This window comes from Quercus lobata, chromosome 2 (assembly GCF_001633185.2).
Source record: "Quercus lobata isolate SW786 chromosome 2, ValleyOak3.0 Primary Assembly, whole genome shotgun sequence".
In the NCBI taxonomy this organism is placed as follows: domain Eukaryota; kingdom Viridiplantae; phylum Streptophyta; class Magnoliopsida; order Fagales; family Fagaceae; genus Quercus; species Quercus lobata.
Genome location: NC_044905.1, coordinates 96,369,745 through 96,390,463, shown reverse-complemented (window position 1 = coordinate 96,390,463; position 20,719 = coordinate 96,369,745). Strand labels below are relative to the sequence as shown.

General features: G+C 32.6%; 1 protein-coding gene and 1 pseudogene across 1 annotated transcript; both read left to right on the top strand.

Moving 5' to 3' along the window:
- The first annotated feature begins 1,333 nt into the window (after positions 1-1,333).
- LOC115973957 lies at positions 1,334-7,608 on the top strand (annotated as a pseudogene).
- A 2,519-nt stretch (positions 7,609-10,127) lies between these two features.
- Positions 10,128-20,153, top strand: LOC115973955 (glutamate receptor 2.8-like). Its single transcript, XM_031094196.1, has 5 exons — positions 10,128-10,441; positions 16,401-17,716; positions 18,280-18,592; positions 19,052-19,461; positions 19,602-20,153. Exons 1-5 carry the CDS (start codon positions 10,165-10,167, stop codon positions 20,151-20,153), a joined length of 2,868 nt encoding a protein of 955 aa, XP_030950056.1. The 5' UTR covers positions 10,128-10,164.
- The last annotated feature ends 566 nt before the right edge of the window (positions 20,154-20,719 follow it).

Sequence of the window (20,719 nt, the reverse complement as noted above, 5' to 3'; positions counted from 1 at the left end):
ATTATTCCTCGAAAATTATGTACTATATCATGTTTTATGTAATAAAAGTTTATTCTTAGCTAAGGCTGTAAATAGACCAAGCAATTTATAAACAGTTTGGGCTTAATTTGATAAAAATCTTATTCATGTTTATTTATTTATAAACAAGCTAAGCTTGAGCCTTAGTTTTAGACTTGTTTAATAAATGAGTTGAGCCCTAGCATAAAAATTGTTTGTGGATAGGCTCATAAACAGTAACGCTCGATACAAATCAAGCCAAGCTTAAGCGCATTTATGGGCTTGGTAATAAGCATGATATAGGCTTGACAAATAAACTCATTACTAAGCCTTCAGTTAATTGAGAGTTAATAAATGAGTTGAGACCACTTGTCTATTGTAGTTTTCTATTCATTAACTAAATAATAAGGGGTCTAGCTTGCTTCGGCTGAGACGAAATTTGTTTTTTTTCCTCCCTGCTCTGCTCCCTGTTGCAATTTGGTGTTCCTTGAAATGCTTCATATATATGATGAAATCTAATAGGGGACAAAGCTTTTTATTTTCCCCCAAAGTTTGAACTTTCATTTGTAAGCTCGTGTAACATCATCACCACGAATGCAATGCTGTTCCAGTGGGAAATACTGGCAAAATGCGAGCTGTCCTTGCTGCTACATTGAGAGTGCTGGAAGTGTACGTATTCCCCTGGTGGAGGACCTTCCTTCAGTATGATTTTTCCCAGTTTGGAAATTTGTTGAGGTCAGATTTTTCTCAAACATTTCTTTTTCGGGGGCTAGGATTCTAAACTTAAACTTTCTGCCAGAGCTTTAGCAGTTGATTCTTTTTCTATTTCTCAAGGTACAGTGCGGATGGTCAGACTGTGAACTGTGCCACTTTTCCTTAAAACCAATTAGTGATAAAGGAGGCACACTCAAATATTTTATAGTAATCAACATTGCACCCCGCAGTCCTGATTTTAAAACAGTCACAAAGAGTTTAATTGTGATCCCCCAACAAGGTTGGAGGTATGCCCACCATCAATTACTAGTCTTGTGAATAGAGATGTAAATACTTTTCAATGAATAAGATGATCTGAACTATCTTCTCATCCAAAAAAATACAAAGACTAATAATATACTAATTAAATGGATGCAAGGGCTGTTGAGGCATTGACAATTTCAGATTGAAGATTGGAATTTGACAGTTATTAAAATTCTTGTGGGAGGACCAACTGTACTTATTTGACTCGTGTGTGATGTGTCCCTCTGGCAATAGTGATCTGAGGCAACCAAAATGTCAAATGTCAGCTGCCTAAAACTAAACAGCTAACGTGTAGTCCCCTCTAGCTAACAATTTGCAAATGGCAAAGCAGAAGCGCCTCCTCTCTAAATTCCTATCCTTTCTCTTGCTCAGCCTCAGCCTCTGGGGTCATGAGCCATTGATGGCAAAGGAGGTGATTCCAATAGGCGTAGTTCTTGATTTGAAGTCCCAAGTGGGAAGAATAGGAGAGAGGTACATGTCCATGGCTCTCTCCGACTTTTATGCAGTGAATGATAACTATCGCACAAGACTCGCTTTCTTCACAAAGGATTCTGGGGATGATATCATTGCTGCTGCGTCTGCAGGTACGTTAAAACTTTGTTTTGGAATAACATGACGATGATTCATCCAAAATGCGAGGAGAAATGCTACATTATATAGTATACTAGGATAGTGTGGCCTACAAGGCCAAAGTGTAACATATTAATAACATTTTTAATATTGGGATCTTGTCAATGGAAATAAGTGATCAGCAAAGCACATTCAAACGCACTTCCAATATTTAGGGGAATTTTGTTTCTCTACATACTAACAAACTTCTGAATGTGCAGTCTGGTTCAGTTTAAGTTGAAAATTAATATGAGCTTTTTGATTTTGCACCTTCACCATTTTACAAACAATTCCTGACATATTGAAAAGTATCAGTTTTGTAGCAGTGATAAGCTTCATGGATGGAGGGACTGTTGATCATATTCAAACATGGTGGTGCACAACATATATGGTTCCAACAAGTTATAATAAAGTTTATTATCATGGTTTTGTTAATTGTTTTTGTTGTCATTGTTATTGAATATTGCCAGTAAATTTCCATTTTCTAAGTCATTCACTGTTGAAATGAAATCCAGCATTAGATTTAATGAAGAATGAAGAAGTGCAGGCCATTATAGGACCTCAAAAGTCAGCACAAGCAAGGTTTGTGATAGAACTTGGCCGCAAAGCTCAGGTTCCCATCATTTCCTTTTCAGCAACAAGCCCCTCACTTTCTCCATCCCAGAACCCATTTTTCATACGTACAACCCAAGATGACTCTGCACAGGTTAAAGCCATAGCAGACATTGTTAAGACCTTTGGTTGGCCATTATTTATGAAGACACAGAGTATGGAAATGGTTTGATTCCCTATTTAATGGACCCTTTACAAGAGATTGACACTCGGGTGCCTTATAGAAGTGTCATTCCTCCATCTTCTAATAATACTGAAATCATTAAAGAGCTCAACAAGTTAAAGGAAAATTATACAAGAATATTCCTTGTGCACGACTGTTTCACTTGGCTCAAAACTTTTTTGTACTCGCAAAGAATGCAGAAATGATGAGCGAAGGGTATGCATGGATCCTCACAGCAGGGTTATCATCTTTGCTAGTTCTTATAAGCTCAAAGGTCATGGACTCAATGCAAGGTGTAGTAGGAATAAGGCCATATACTTACCCCCATCTAAACGTCTTGAAGATTTCGAAAGAAAATGGAAGAGAAATTTAACCTCAATCAAAACAAAAACCAAGAGTACTACTAGCTTTAACCTATTTGGATTATGCGCATATGATACAGTTTGGGCATTGGCAATGGCGGTGGAGAAGGCTGGCATAGTTCATTCTAGCTTCTTGAAGAAAAATGATAGTGACAGTAATGTTGATCTTACAGCCTTAGGCATTTTTGAAATGGGTACAAGGCTTCACAATACAATTGTAACTGCTAAATTTCAAGGCCTAAGTGGGAATTTTCATTTGGTTAAGGGACAGCTAGAGCCTCCAGCCTTTGAACTGTTCAATATAATAGGAAAACTGAGATTATTATTGGATATTGGACTCGGCAGAGAGGGTTTTCAAAAGATTTGAATGATAATGGTGAAGAGGCAAACTCAACTTCAAAGGAGAGACTTAAACCACTGATCTGGCCAGGATACACAACAGATCAGCCTACAAAGTTAAGGATTGGGGTTCCAGTGAAAAAAAGTTTGGAAGAATTCTTGAAAGTAGAATGGGATTCTCCTAATGATAAGCCTATCATATCAGGGTTCTCTATTGATGTGTTCCTTGTTGTACAACATGCATTACCCTTTCCCCTTCCTCATGAATTTATACCCTACATGAATAAAGATAGGCAGAGTAATGGGACATACGATGAACTTCTTTACCAAATTAAAACTCAGGTGGGTTTTTTTTTTTTTTTTTTATGATTTTCTTTTTGACTCTAGGTAAATAAAAATCCTATGTTCTACCTTGAGTGTTCTACTTCATACTCCACCAACAGTAATATGTCATATGTATCTAATTTTTTTTCTATTTTAAATGACAGTTACTTTATAAAGAAAACAAAATGACATGTTCTAGATTTTGATTGATGGAGTATAATGTAAAACCCTCAAAATAAGACATAAAATTTTTATTCACTTTAGATGGTGTTAGTTAGTTACTTCATTGAACTTTTTTCAAAGTCCATCAATCCGTAATTATCTCTCTCTCTCTCTCTCAATGTAGAAGTACGACACAGTTAATGGAGACATAACAATCCTAGCTAATCGCTCCTTGTATGTTGATTTCACTTTGCCATATACAGAATCAGGAGTGTAAATGGTAGTTTTGGTGAAAGATGATGAAAGCAAAAACTTGTGGATTTTCTTAAAGCCACTAAGCTTGAATTTGTGGTTAACAACTGGTGCAGCATTCATTTTTACAGGTTTTGTAGTATGGGTTCTTGAACATCGTGTAAACACTGAGTTTAGAGGCCCTCTAAAGCAACAACTTGGCTTGATTTTCTGATTCTCCTTCCCAACACTTGCCTTTGCTCATAGTAAGTTTTCTTCAACCCTATAGAAAGAACTTAGGGAAAAGTATATAAAATCCTCCATTTGGCTTCTTCGCAAAACAGGAAAGCCCCTAAAATTTCAAATGTAATTCTTAACCCCACATGTCCATATTTAGAAATGCATTTCACATAAAATAATACTAAATGATGGTTTTGAGTTACACTAAAAAACCTCATGAGGTTTTTATGGTACACTCAAAAAGTTCAAGGGGATTAAGTGTTACACAATTAACAATTTACACATCTATATATTACTAAAAGCTGAAGCGTAGCGTTTAATGCTGCTGCTTTTACATTGTGCCACATCAGCTGCTCATTACTTATTTATTTACTTCCACTATCACTCTATAATAAATCCAGCCCATTACTTAGTTATTTACCTCCACTATCATCCTATAATAAATCTGTATAATTAATCCAACCCACCTCTTATTTATTTAGTTCTACTATCAAGCCCAACTCAAAACCTTTTCAGTTCAGTTTTAGGATTTTATGTGAGCATTTTCAGCTTAAAGGGAAAAAAAAAATATATATATATATATATATTTCCAATTTTCTTATAATTGTTTTTAACATTTATTTTTTTAATATTTTCACTTCTCCAACCTTTCTCTCTCCCTTACCATTTCATCTCCCCACTACTTCTTCAATCTTTCTCCCTCCCTTACCTTTTCATCTCCCCACTACCCTCTACATAAATATCATTCTTCCTCTTTCCCTTCATCTTCCTTTATTTTTGTCTCTTCTTATTCACACTCTCTTATTATAAATTTGTCACTATCTCTTCTATTCTATGCATAGTTTTCCCTCACACAAAAAAAAAAAAAAAAAAAAGGTTCCCTCTCTCTCTCTCTCTCTCTCTCTCTCTAAATTTTTTGGTGGATTTTTTTTTATTTTTCTTGCATCTCTACTTTAGGTTTATAATTTTTTATATTATTTAAAACTCTATTTTGGGTTAAAGTGATTTTGTTTTGTTTTTTAAATTGTGATTTTGTTTTGTTTTTTAAATTGTTGTTGTTGTTGTTTTTTAAATTGCTGTTTTTTTTTTTTTTTTTTTTTTGATTGTTAAATGTTATCCTATTACGTTCTAAAGAATTAAATATAGCATAAAAAAATATAATATTATTCTATTACATAGTATGATTTGGATAATTTGATATTTATTCTGTTACATAGCATGATTTTTTATAGTGTTCAATTTAGATGTTAAACTATGAGATTTTACTAATTTTTGTTTATTTTCTAATCCTTTGTGGTAGACAAAGTACTCTTAATAGTTGTATTAGAAGTACTCTATAATGCCATTTATTTAAAGAAAGGTAAAGGTTAGCCAAACGAAAATAATCGAATAGGTGACAAATTTTAACTTTTGCAATTTTATTATTATTATTATTATTTTATAACAATGCATGTATAGAAATTTAATTCTTAGATTTTGCTAATAATTGTTTATTTGATAATATGTTTTGGGCGGCCGAAATTATAATTTCTACAAAGAAAATAACCTTAACAGATTATCAAAAAAAAAAAATTATCCTAATATTGGTTCAATTAATCATTTTTAAGTTTTATTAATTTTTTTCAGTTTACATTTATTAATTTTTTTTTTAGTTTACATTTTTTTGGTGTTTTGGATTGTTCCTATATTACATTTATGATTGTTCCTGTAATAAATAAAAATATAACTACGAAATACATTACTCATTATTAGATTAGTTTAAATTGTAAATTTTTTTTTAATAAAATTACCATAAAAATAATTATCACGTTCGCAGCTAGTATAAATAATACCACATAGGCTTAAGTGTTACACTCATGACCTAAAGGGCTTTCTGTGTTTGACAAGAAAACCATGATAAATTTTGTGCATTTTTTTCCAAGATTTTATTCTCCCTTTGTAGTTAGTTTCAATTCAAAACATAGATATTCATTATGCATGTGTATATTAATAATAATTTAATGGTGCCTACAGGGGAGAAAGTTGTAAATAATTGGTCAAGATTTGTGCTAATCATATGGATTTTCGTGGTACTCATCCTGACTCAAAGTTATACCATAAGCTTAACCTCAATGTTGACAGTACAGAGATTGCAACCTACATTTGCTGATGTTAAAGAGATTAAAAAGAATGGTTATTTTGTTGGATATCATAAGAATTCCTTTGTTAAAGGGATTCTAATAAAACAATTAGGTTTCCATGAGTCCAAGTTGAAGCCATATGAAACCCATGAGGAGTACCACGAAGCACTGTCAAATGGAACCCACTATGGTGGGGTTGCAACTATTTTTGATGAAATTCCCTATTTGACGTTGTTCCTTGCAAAGTATTGCTCTAAGTATACCATGGTTGGACCCATCTACAAAACTGATGGACTTGGCTTTGTGAGTCTCTCTCCACTCCTTCCCCACTCCCAACCCCCCCCCCCCAAAAAAAGGGCTAAAGTACCCTTCTAAGTCTTAAAATTTGGGATGGTTTTATTTTGATTTCATTGTCAAAATGTTTTTTATTTTGTTTTTAAAATAGTGACCAACATTGCCCTTGCTAACAAAACAATGTTGGTTCCTTTGGTTTTTCTTTCTTAATGGCCAAATTAGTCACAAACATGAATTGAATGATCATTTTGAAAATTGAATCAAATTTGGTGGACCAAAATGAAAATTCTCAAAATTAAAACAATCCAAAAGGACCAACACTTTTCAGATCAAAACTGTAATTTAATCTAAAGAAAACCCACCTGAGTTTCTTTTTATTTTAAGAATGCAATAACACCAACTACTTCTTCAATAATGCCCTTTATTATTTATTCTTCGTCATTCTCATCATGCTTCATAACTAATTCTTATGTTTAATAAATATGTAATTCATATAGTAATTCATATGAAATCGACTATTCTATTTATTTTTATTTACAAAATGCTATATTTTTTTTAAATGTTTCTTCAGGCCTTCCGACAACAATCTCCTTTAGTCCCTTACATTTCAAAGGCAATTTTTAATGTCACTCAAGATAAAGATAAAATTGAAGCTATTGAGAAGAAGTACTTTTCAAGTCAAATTGCCTGTGAAGGTCAAAGCACCATAATCTCTTCATATAGTCATAGTCTTGGCAAGGACAGCTTCAGGGGCCTCTTCCTCATCACAAAAATCACTTCTATGGTTTCACTCTTGGTTTATGTGTTTAACTTCATTTACTCACACTGGCTAGTTTCAAATGACAACTATAGTACTAGCAACTCCTTTTGGTCCAAAATAGTTGAAATGGCAAAACATTTTGACCAAAAAGATCTCTCTTCACATGACTTCAAAAGAGAAGAATCAAGGGTGCATGCTGTAGTCAATCCAAACGTTTTTGACCCTTCACCTAGACCTAGTATTGATGAGATGCAAAGCCACTCAAGGAATTCCATTGAAGGAATAGATGGTGTGGTTATACACAATGACAACAAAAGTCTTTCTTCAAGCTCAAGGCATGAAGATGCATTTATGCTGGATGTACACAATTCATCATAGACATGGTTTTTTACCCTAATATTTAAGATAATCTCATTCCCCTAAGTTTGTTTAATCATTTATTACCCGAAAATAGAAGTTTATTCTTATCACTCATGATTGCATCGAATGGTTATTTCTCTCTTTAGGAAGTGACTGGATTCTTCTTTCACCAGGTGACTATCATTTATTACAAAATGATATGTAAATTACATAATTCCCTATATAATTTAGGGTGGTTCAAAATTAAACTGTAAAAAAAAAAATTAAAAAAAAAAAAACCAATGAACTTCCTAAATTGTTTTAATTTACACCTTCAATGAGTTACTATTAACTAAAAGTAACATAAATTTATATAAGTTGTTTCTCTATTAAAAAAAAAAATTATATAATTTTTGGACTAAAATCAATCTAAACACAAATTTCTTCCATGTAAAATTATAAGACCATTGGCACACTATATGCAAATTTTAAAACTATATCAGAATGTCATTTAGTTATTGACTTATTTTTATCAAAATATTCACAATAAAATTAATATTTCATGAACTCTAGTCTAAATCATATCATATAAATATAAAATAAATAAAAAAGTTTTACATGATGTGGTTGTACTAAGTGGACACCTCCTCCTTTTTTATGGATAATGCTAAAGCAACTGCATGAATGTGATTTGTACTCGTGCATGTGCACGGGGATACATACTAGTATCTTGTAAAAGTTGGATCTTCAAATCGGTGGATGCATGCAACAATAACACGTGTTCATTCTCAAACATACTACAATGACACATGGAAAAATGAAGAAGGAAGCACACAATAATAATGATCAATTTTTTTTCCTTTGTGAAAAAAGTACTATTATTATTCAATCTAATTTTTCATTAATCTCAAGATGGCAACGCATTGGTTTCTAGGTTGTGTATATGGGTCATGGGTCACAAAAATTAGGTTGGTTTTGGGTGTTAATTGGGATGATTTGTGGGTCCTTTTGGTGGTGTTTGGTTTGATTTTTGCTTGTGGCCACGACGATGGTGGTTAAGTTGTGGTCATTGTTGTGATGATTAACGATGTTATTTTTTTGTTGGGTTAATTTTAGGCTGGGGTTTGTAGTGGTGGTGGGTGGGTGAGTTTTAGTTTGTGTGGTGGTTGGTGGGTGGGTGGGTTTCAATTTACAGTGGTGGATAGGGGTGGGTTTTGATTTGTGATGGTGGTGGCTAGTGGGTGTGTATCTATTTGATGAGAGAGAGAGAGAGAGAGAGAGAGAGAGAGAGAGAGGGAGAATTAATAGTGTTTAACTGTGATATGAAAAATAAGAGTTGAGATATTGGGTAAGTTATAAAATAGTGAATTAAAATAGATAAAGTAACTTTTTTAGGTGCTAAAAGTTACTAAATATTTTAGGACAACCAATGTGAATGCTTTAAGTTGAAGAACAAGAAGAATGAGATTTTAAGATAGAATTGAGGGTAATTTAGATTAGGCTAGAGTAGAATTTCTATCTTATAAAAAAAAAAAAAATCCTGCATTTTGGTATTGCGACTCCCTGGTCTCAAATGTACAACACGCTTATTTCCTCCATATTAGAGCATTCATGTCAGATCGAGCGGAAATTCATTTCTATTTTAGCATAAGAAATTACTTTTTCTAGTTTACATACTTAATTTTCAAAATATTCTATATTAGATTATTATTTTACTCTATTTTTCATTAAAATATTAATTTTTTTGATTTTTTAAATTGTTTATCTTTTTTTACGCACAACAACCACATCTATCATTTTATTTCAACCTCGAGAGACGTTAAGAAAGAATAAATAACTAAATACAAAATGAATAGTATCACGATTATTGTATCCAACTTGTAAATTTACATAATTATATACATGGAATAATACGAGTCGTTTTTAGGCAAAACTATATATGTAAATTCTAGACCTTTTTCTATTACAAATAGATTGATGTGAATGCACTTAGCGAATTTATTAACTTGCCAGGCGTACAAATCACGTTCTCACAGTGCCAACATGACTTTTGGTCGAATAAGTAAAGTGCTAATTAACCAAGCGGGCACAGGTCTAGCTTGCATCAGCAAGGGGAAATTTGATTTTGAGACAAAGATACAAATGATCAATGAAATGGCCACAAGATTCAGTGCGAATATTGAAATTGGAAAGTCATTACCAAATTCCCGTGGGTCCAACTGCTCTTGTAGCCTTCATGTCGTGTGTAAGGTGTCCGACCATAGCTATCTGAGCCACTTAATAAGGCAAACAATTTGAGTGCGCCTGCGTTTTCACGTTTTTCCTGTTTTTAAACGTACAAAAAATGAAGGCCAGCTGTGCCTGTAAATTTGGGCCACGCAAAGTAAGCCAGTCAACTGTCCGCTGCCCAAAATTTTCAACATTGAATGGAATTTTCTAAACTTAATTCAAACAATTCACACTTAACGACTTAACGTGTAGACCAATTTTTCTTAACTTAATTCAAACACTTCGCAAAATGCTAACGTGTAGTCTCCTCTGCTTTTTCTAGTTATCATTTGGCAAGGTTAGCTTGATCTCAGTTAAACATTGACAATGGCAAACCAGAAGCACCTGTTCTCTTTCCTATCATTTCTCTTACTCACCCTCTCCCTCTCCCTCTGCCTCTGGGGTTATGAGCCTTTAGTGTTGGCAAAGGAGGTCATACCAGTAGGCGTGGTTCTTGATTTGAAGTCCCCCGTGGGAAGGGTGGCAGAGAGCTACATGTCCATGGCTCGCTCTGACTTTTATGCTGTGAATCATAACTGTCGCACTAGACTCACTCTCTTCGCAAAGGATTCTGGAGATGATGTCATTACTGCAGCGTCTACAGGTACCTTATGAAATGCCACCGGAGATGTGTTTTTGTTTAAAAATAATAATAATAATAATTTCTTGATGACACAATATATAATTCAAGTTGTTTTAGGAAAGCAAACTATTTCACAGTTTCTTTATCACAACTCTAACTAGCAAACTGCAAAAAAAATTTCTTGACAACACATATATAATTCAAGTTGTTTTAGGAAAGCAAACTATTTCACATTGTCTACAGGCTACCACTTTGTTTGTTTCAACAATGATGTTTTTTTATAAAATGAGTCATTTTTCAAGTAGCATTTTCTATAAAACTATCTCATTTTTCAATGTTTGGTAACAACTTTAAATGAGTTGAAAAATAATCTCCTAACTTCCTTTATTTAACTTGCTGTAAGATAGAGTTGTTTTTCGAAAAAATTTAATGGAAAACAATCTTTGAAAATAAGCTATACTTTTTACATTGACTAAAGATAATTTTCCTTTGACTCATCTTTTTTTATGCTACCAAACACTAGAAAACAAGGAAAACTATCTTTACACAAAATCAAGATAGTTTATCACTTATATATGGACTCACTATTTTTTCTCTACCACTCACATTACCACATTACATTTGTGGCAAGAAGTTGTGGAATAATTTGGGGTACAAAATTTTTTCTATATAATTCATCCCAAAAGTCAAGAAAGTTTTACATTACTAGGATAGTGTGGCCTTCAAGGCTGAAACTGTTGCCTGGTAATAACATTTCTTTTTCTTTTTCTTTTTTTTTTTTTTTTTTTTTTTTTTGAATGGAAGATATAGCATGGTAATAACATTTCTAATGTTAGTATCTTGTCAAGAGAAACGTAATCTTTTCTATTCAATGACGACTTCATGAATTTTGTCCAGGGTGTTCCTGGACAAACTAGAACAGTAACCTATCCTATTCCACTTTGAACAAATTTCGGGTCATTTCGGTCTATTTAGGGTGTTTCAGGACATTTTGGTAAATACTGGCCGAAATTCAAAATTTGGCCGGCATGAAGTTTGTGCTTAAAAAAAAAAACCTGTTCTTAAAACCAAAACAAATTTGCATTCTTTACACCAAAAAACCTCAAAAGGAAAAAAAAATGAAAAGAAATGAAATGAACAAAGGTACTTGTGCAATAAACTATAAGTCCATTTGAAATATTAATAAAATTATAAATTATAGTTGTTTAGTTGTTTTATTAATTTGTTTGTCTTTTATAATGTATTATTTAATTAAATTATTAATTACTGGTGTTTAGTTGCTTCATTAATTTTTTTTAATATCTCACCCCACATCACAAGGCCCCATGGCCCCATCTACCCCCCACTCAATAGACAAGATTCACACAAGAGCAGCCAATCAGATAAATTCACAAATCACAAAACACTAAAAGACAAACTCACCAACACCACCAACACAGTTTCACATGGATAAAGCCAAAAAAAAAAGGGGACAAATAAATTGAATAATTATTAAGACTTAAAGACTAAAGAGAGAGAATAAGACTTAAAGACTAAAGACTAAAAGACTTGAGCTCTCTCTCAGATCACAGTGGCACAATCCACTCCACAGCAAAACCCAAAGATTAAGAGAGAAAGGAGAGAGAAGTAAAGTGTAAAATACCTTGAGGAAGGCCTAAGGGGCGGCGCCGCGAGCCACGATAGCACGTCGAGGCGTCGGGGGCGTTGAAGGATTAGAGGCCAAGTGTCGGCGTCGCAAGCTTTGATCCAATCGGACCAATCTCCGATCTCTGATGCCCGATCCAAGCTCAATTTCTCGAGTTTCGGGTGGAGGCACCGTCGCCGCGTCGTGCCTATGTGCTTGATGATGAGGTTTCAGGCGGTCCAGGCGGAGGCGTAAGGCATTGTTGAGGTTTTTTTTTCTTTATGTGGTTTCTGATTTTAGGTTTTTGATTTTAATCGACGGACGCATATTCGGATTGGGTTTTGGTCCATTGGCTTTTTTTTTTTTTTTTTTTTTTTTGAATACATTTGGGTTGGGCCTGTTGGGTATTTAGTTAATAATGTATTTTGATTTAAAAATCTGGTTGGGGTTGGTTTTGTTTAGGATTGATGTTGGGCTTTTTTGTTTTTTGGGCTTGCTCTGTAACCATTTTTTTTTTTTTCAGATTCTTTGTTGCGATTTTTTTTTTTTAAAGATTTTAGTTCAAAATTTGTTTGTAATAAAAATTTTGAGGGTGTTCCTAATTTTGCTGAGGGTGTTCCTCTTTTTTTTTTAATGGGTAAACAAATAATAAAATTTCAATTTTTATATATATATATATATATGTATATTTTTTTTTTTCAGGTCAGGGTGTTCCTGGGAACACCCTGAACCCAACGTGGCATTGCAACTATTTCTATTAAAGCCATCTCTATGCATTTTGAGGTTCAATAATGCAACAATGAAATTTTTTATATATTTAAATATTAAAATAATGTTTTTACTTAAAATCTATGTTTCTTCTGTTTTACTCTTGTTTTTCTAGATGTAAAATTGCTAATTAAATTTTTGTATTCAAGTTTATCTAAAAAACCTTTGGAAGACTCAATTATATATATATATATATATATATATATATATATATATATATATTGATATCCAAGATGTATATTTTCAAGTAGGCATTTATATACCTAGATCTGCATCACATAATATTATACTATATCGAACCATTGATTCAAAATCATATGATGTACATTCTTAAAATCGTTATTACATAATATAATATGTCATATATGAGTAATTAAAAAATTGATGAAGAAAAAAAACTTCTCATATGTGAGTAAAATAATAATAATACAAAAAAAAAAAAAAAAGAGTTTTTAGGGAAAAAAATAATAATGATTCATTTACATACTAGCTGAAATCACCATATTAGAAGAAATTTAGTGAAATAACTGGAACTGGTGGAATGGGCTAGCATGTGCTGGAATTTAAAATGAGATGAAATAGAGGGTCATTGGTACCATGCTTTTAAAAATTTAATCGGACAGGTCAATCAACCAAAATAGGGAGTGGCTCTTGGTTCTCTAGTTTGATTGGAGTCAAACTAATGGTCAAACCGATTATATCATATATAATTAATTAATAATTTTAAAATTATAAAAATATACTATAATTTTATACTAATAATATTTAGTTTTTTTAAAAGATTATTGAAAAATAACTAATAATATTTAGATAAAAAAGACATAACAAATGAATTAGCATAGAACAAGTTTATATTAATTTTATTTATATTTTTTCATTTAGTTTGTATATTAATTATTTAGTATGTATATCTATTACTTATATAATATATGACTACTTAGTTAATATATAATTATTTAGATATTTATAATTATATATTGAGTGTGTGTATGTATGAGTATATAAATATATATATAGCCATCTATTAAATTTAGAGTAGTGCTATAGTTTACGGGTACTACAAATTTATTATATTAGGCTTACAAACTAATGTGTAACCAATTATAAAGAAGCCATTCAAATAATAATTTTAAATCGATTGAAGTCTACCATTTATTCTCATATTAATTTTTTTATTTTAGAATTGTCACATTAATTTGTAAACTTTATACAGTACAATTTGTAGTAACTATAACATTTTCCTTGAATTTATTCTCATGTTTGTGGTTTTTATTTATGCCATTTGTAAAATTTATCCTAAATTTTTGTTGTGTAGATGGCCAACAACTGGCAGCTAGGAATCACCATACATTTTCCTCAACAACAACAACAACCAAAAAAAAAAAAAAGAAAGAAGGAATAACTTTACATTAATAGAAAAATTCTATAACCAAAAGCAAAATAAACGAGGAATATCTTCACCTAACCAATATGCCCCCACTTCTTTCTTTCCCTCTTACACTATTGTCTTTGATCGGCTACAACCAACAGACCAAATTTTTATCTATACTTTATAGTACAAATAAATATGGTAAAATACTGAAATGGTGCTTGCTGCCTTGGGGTTCATTTCTTCAATGATGAAGGTTGTAGATCTCATTTCTTTAAGAAAAGAGGAACGTTTTATGTAAGGATTCTCTGTGAGGGTTTGGATTTTGAGATTTCATTGTCATCAAATCTCTTTCTCTCATTGTTGTGGACTTATATGGTGTTTTTTTTTTTTTTTTTTTTTTTTTGATCTTCCTCTGCTACAAGGAAGAATCAATGGGTTGTTCTTTGTTATTTCATCAACCCGAAGGAATATATGACAGAAAATAACTTCCGTAGTTTGCATTTAGAGGTGAGGCGACTGAATTTTCCAAAAAACGACTATATTTGCCAATAGTCTAAACTATCCCATAACCAGTCAAACCAGCCCGGTTAGTAGTTTCTCCGGTTGAACCACATGTTTTCAGTATTTTAAAATATGATACAGTTTTTGATTAAACTAGCCGGTCCAGTTCAGTTTTCAAAACCTTGATTGGTGTAAAGTAATAGAAACTGATTTACAAAATGTAGGGTTAATTACTATTTTGATCCCTACTACTTGGTCTATGTGTCAAAATATGTCATATCAGTCGCTAATCTTTTGATAATGTGTAAAAATAGTCCCTCTCATTAAGTGATTGATGGAAAAAGCTAATTTGACTAATGTTAATATTAAAATATTATTTAGATTAAAACAATACCAAAAAAAAAAATTAACAAAAATAAACCAACAAATCACATTAAAAACATGCATTCTACAGGGTGGGTTCGGGGTAAAGAGTGCCCTTTTATATATATATATATATATATATATATATATATGTTCTTTAACATTCAAACTTAGACTTATAAAATCTTTTGTTGTTGTATTATTGAAATTATATTTTTATGTTTAAGATTTCAATTATTGTATTGTTATGTTTGAATTATTTTTATTATTTTAAATACCTGCATTATTGCATTGTTATGCTTCTAAAAGGTTTTGTGATGTTAGAATTTGATTTTCTTTTTTATGTGTAATGATTTTTAGTTTAATGAATAATATATTTTAAATCAAATTTTAATAAATTAGAAAACAAAAAAATAGAGTGGGATTGGGCAAGGTAGGTTCACACAGATGCTTGCTAGGATTGGATCAAAAAAAAAAAAATTCCCCAAAGTGACAATCAAGGGTGGGGAATAGAAAACTCATCCCATACCCACCCCATTGCCATTCATAGTGGGGATTATATGTTCTACACTCTAAATCTCCCAACTAAAGAAAAAGAAGAGGCAAGACTTAGAGCACATCCCGCGAGCCAAAAAAAATTTTTCATTTTCCATTTCTACTCCTCAAGTAAGATAAGAGTTCTTTCTTTCTTTTTTGTTTTTTTTTTTTTTTTTTTTTTTGTTTTGGGGTGGGTGGGGGGGGGGTTGGATGCTTAGAGTTGGGGCTTAAGTAATACTCCTACAGTTAAAGAAACAATCCTTACAATTTGTGAGCCTTCTTCCATTTGGGAGTCTTAGATAGTACAATCGGCCCCACTAAAGCATGTAAAAAAAAAAAAAAAAAACTAATGTCCACTCTTAGTGTTCTACTTTATTTTTCACTAATCATAACCTACCACACAATTTATTTTCCCTTATAAAATGACCAAATTTTAAATGGAAATTTTTTTTTTTCAAACATTTGGTTTATTTACAGTTAATGAAGCATGAAGCGGAATACTCATGCAGAGTGGGATACAGGATTTTTATTCAACTTATTACTAGGAACTTTTGAATTGCTGCATATCTCAAGTTTAATTTAAAGGATGCCCATGGGGAATTGTGCTCCATGTCTTAACTCTTAATATACAAACTTCTCATCATGTAGTCTGATACAATTGAAGTTCAGAATTTATCAACATTTTGATTTTGCACCTTCACCTTTTTACAGACATATGTTGGCATATCGTAAAGTATCAATTTTTGTTATTAAACATTGCAAAGTAAATCTTCCACTTTCTAAGTCATTCATTTCACTGTTAAAATGATATCCAGCATTGGATTTAATGAAGAATAAAGAAGTGCAGTCCATTATAGGACCTCAAAGCTCCGCACAAGCTAGGTTTGTGATAGAACTTGGCCGCAAAGCTCAGGTTCCCATCATTTCCTTCTCAGCCACAAGTCCCTCTCTTTCTCCATCCCAAAACCCGTTTTTCATACGTACAACACATGATGACTCCGCACAAGTTAAAGCCATAGTAGACATTGTTAAGGCCTTTGGTTGGTGGGAAATTGTCCTCATTTATGAAGACACAGATTATGGCAATGGCATAATTCCATATATGTTGGATGCTTTACAAGAGATTGACACTCGGGTTTCTTACAGAAGTGAAATTCATCCATCTTCTAATAATACTGAAATCAGTGAAGAGCTTAACAAGTTAAAGGCAAATCATACAAGAATATTCCTTGTTCACATGACAGCTTCACTTGGCTCCAAACTCTTTGCACTTGCAAAGAATGCAGGAATGATGAGTGAAGGGTATGCATGGATCCTCACAGAAGGGCTATCATCATTGTTAGATCCTATGAGCTCAAAGGTCATGGACTCAATGCAAGGTGTATTGGGAATCAGGCCATGCTTACCCCCATCTAAACAACTTGAAGATTTTGAAAGGAAATGGAAGAGAAATTTAACCTCAATTAGAACAAAGAGCAAAAGTAATACTAGCTTAAACTTTTTTGGATTATGGGCATACGATACAATCTGGGCATTGGCTATGGCAGTAGAAAAGGCTAGCATGGTGCATTCTACCTTCTTGAAGCAAAATACTAGCAACAATAATGTTGATCTTGCAGCTTTAGGCATTTTTGAAATGGGTACAAGGCTTCGCGATACAATTCAAAGTACTAAATTTCAAGGCCTAAGCGGGAATTTTCATTTGGTTAAGGGGCAGTTGGAGCCTTCAGCCTTTGAACTATTCAATGTAATAGGAAGAACCGAGAGGATTATTGGATATTGGACGGGAAACAGAGGATTTTCACTAGATTTGAATGACACTAGAGAAGAGGCATACTCAACTTCAAAGGACAAACTTAAACAACCGATTTGGCCAGGATACACAACAGACCAACCAACAAAGTTAAGGATTGGGGTTCCTATAAGAAATGGTTTTGAAGAATTCCTGAAGGTGGAATGGCATTCTTCTACTGATGATAAGCCTAGCATATCAGGGTTCGTCATTGATGTGTTCCATGCTGTACAAGAAGCATTACCTTTTCCCCTTCCTCATGAATTTATTCCCTACATGAATAAGGATCGGCAAATTAATGGGACATACGATAAACTTCTTTATCAAATTAAAAACCAGGTGAGTTTTTTTCTCCCAAGGTTTTTCTTCTTGCAGATGCCTCTAGGTGAATAAATTCCTTTATGGGAAAATGTAAGAGTTACAAACTTTTTTACAATTTTTTTTTGTACAAATTACTGATGTGGTGAGTGGTTATTGGTAAGTAAAAAAATTATTTAAGTGGTGGACCCATATGAGAACAACTAAAAATTTGCCACCCTAACAGTTTATAAAAATATTGTAAAAAAGTTTATGATTGTAGTATTACTCATCCTTTATTCCACTTTGAGGATTTGATTTTATACTCCACCAATTGCAATATATCATCTAAATATATTTGATTTTATTTTTATTTTTAATTTTACATGTCATATTGCTGATTTTTTTCTATTTTAAATTTTGGTTACTTTATAAGAAAAAAGGAAAGGGGGAAACATGTGCTAGGCTTGAGATTGGTGAAGTATAATGTAGAATAGTCAAAGTAGGACATAAGAATTTTATTCACTTTAGGTGGGTGTCAATTAGTTACCTCATTTAACGTTTCTCAAAAGTCCATAAATTCATAATTCTCTCTCTAAATGCAGGTTTTTGACATGGTTGTTGGAGACACAACAATTGTTGCTAATCGCTCCTTGTATGTTGATTTCACTTTGCCTTATACAGAATCAGGCGTGTCAATGGTGGTTTTGGTGAAAGATGATAAGAGCAAAAACTTGTGGATTTTCTTAAAGCCGTTAAGCATTAATCTATGGTTAACAACTGGTGCAGCATTCATCTTTACAGGTTTGGTAATATGGGTTCTTGAACACCGTGTAAACACTGAGTTTAGAGGTCCTCCAAATCAACAACTTGGCTTGATTTTTTGGTTCTCCTTCTCAACAGTTGCCTTCGCTCACAGTAAATTTTCTTCAACCCTCCACAAGATATTAGGAAGAAGTATATAAAACCCCGTTGTGATATCTTTGCAAATCATAAAAACTTCCAGAAATTTGTAATGTTACACTTAACCCTACCTGGTATTATTTTGTGTGTAAACCATTAAACACCCATGAAACTTAATAGTGAGTTGCTCATGTGATGACATGTGTCCAAATTTAGGGATTCATTTTCACATAAAGCATTACCAAAGTGGGGTTTCGATATTAGCCAATTAATGGTTTACACACAAAACAATATTAATGAGGATTAAGTGTTATACTCAAAACCTCACAGGAATTTTTGTTTACATAGAAATCACATACGGTTTTGTGTATTTTTTCCAAAAATTTTACCCACTCTTTTTGTGGTTTGTTTGAATTCAAAACATGGATATTTATTATGCATGTTAATATTAAAAATAATTTATGCTACTTGTAGGGGAGAAAGTGGTAAACAATTGGTCAAGATTTGTGCTAATCATATGGATTTTTGTTGTACTCATCCTGACTCAAAGTTATACGGCAAGCCTAACCTCAATATTAACAGTACAGAGATTGCAGCCTACATTTGTTGACATAAAAGAGATTAAAAATAATGGTTATTTTGTTGGATATCAAAATCATTCTTTTGTTGAGGGGCTTTTGATTAAACAATTAGATTTCCACGAATCCCAGTTGAAGCCATATTCAACCTCTGAGGAGTATCACGAAGCATTGTCAAAAGGAACCCACAATGGCGGGGTTGCAGCTATTTTTGATGAAATCCCCTATATCAAGATCTTCCTTGCAAAGTATTGTTCTAGGTATACTATGGTTGGACCCACCTACAAAACTGATGGATTTGGCTTTGTGAGTCTCTCTCTCTCTCTCTCTCCAAAAACAAAACAAACAAACTACCCCGAATTATTCTTTTAATTTTAAGAATGCAATAAAGAATGCCATATAATTACTTTAAAAGAATGCTATAATTTTCTAACATGTTTCTTCAGGCCTTCCGACAAGGATCCCCTTTAGTCCCTCACATTTCAAGGGCAATCTTGAATGTCACTCAAGATACAGATAAAATTGGAGCTATTGAGCAGAAGTACTTTGGAAGTCAAACTACTTGTGAAGATCAAAGCGCCACAATCTCTTCACATGGTCCTAGTCTTGGTGTGGACAACTTCAGGGGCCTCTTCCTCATCGCAGGAATCGCTTCCGTGGTCTCACTCTTGGTTTATGTTTTTAACTTCTTTTACTCACATTGGTCTACCTTGAGCAACAACAATCCCGCCAACTCCTGTTGGTCCAAATTGGTTGAAATGGCAAAACATTTTGACAAGAAAGATCTACAAACATTTCAGAGGGAAGAATCAAGGGTACATGTTGTAGCAAGTCCCAACGTTTTTGAACCTTCTCCTAGTATTGATGATATGCAAATCCACTCAAGGAATTCAATTGAAGGAACATATGATGCGGTTATACACCATGACAACGTAAGTCTCTCTTCAAGTTCAAGGCATGGAGATGCATCTATGCCGGATGTACCCAATTCATCATAGACATGGTTTTCTACCCTAATGTTTAAGACAATCTCATTCCCATAAGCTTGTTTATTACCCAAAAATAGAAGTTTAGTCTTATAAGTCATGATTGCATCGAATGGCTATTTCTCTCAATAGGAAGCTATTTCTCTCTATAGGAAGTGACTACATTCTTCTTTCACAAGTGACTGTCATTTATTAAAAACTAAGGAAATTACATAATTTCCTATATAATTTAGGGTGGTTCAAAACTAATCTGTAAATATTAAAAAGTTTTATTAAAACTATGAACTTCCTAAATTGTTTTAATTTACGCCCTCAAAAGTAACATAAATTTATATAAGTTGTTTCTCTCTAAAAAAAAATAATTATATAAGTTTTGGACTAAAATCTATCTAAACACAAATTTCTTCCATGTAAAATTATAAGACCTTTAGCACACTATATGCAAATTTTAAAACTATATCAGATCCTATTAAAAAAATAAAAAACTATATCAGAAAATGATTTAGTTATTGGCTTATTGTTAACAAAAATATTCACAATAAAATTAATATTATATATGAACTCTAGTCTAAATCAAA

Coding starts and splice junctions, on each gene's coding strand:
- LOC115973955 (XM_031094196.1), top strand. CDS start 10,165: ATGGCAAACCAGAAGCACCTGTTCTCTTTCCTATCATTTCTCTTACTC. Junction 17,717..18,279: donor TTTATCAAATTAAAAACCAG/GTGAGTTTTTTT, acceptor CTCTAAATGCAG/GTTTTTGACATGGTTGTTGG. Junction 19,462..19,601: donor AAACTGATGGATTTGGCTTT/GTGAGTCTCTCT, acceptor ATGTTTCTTCAG/GCCTTCCGACAAGGATCCCC.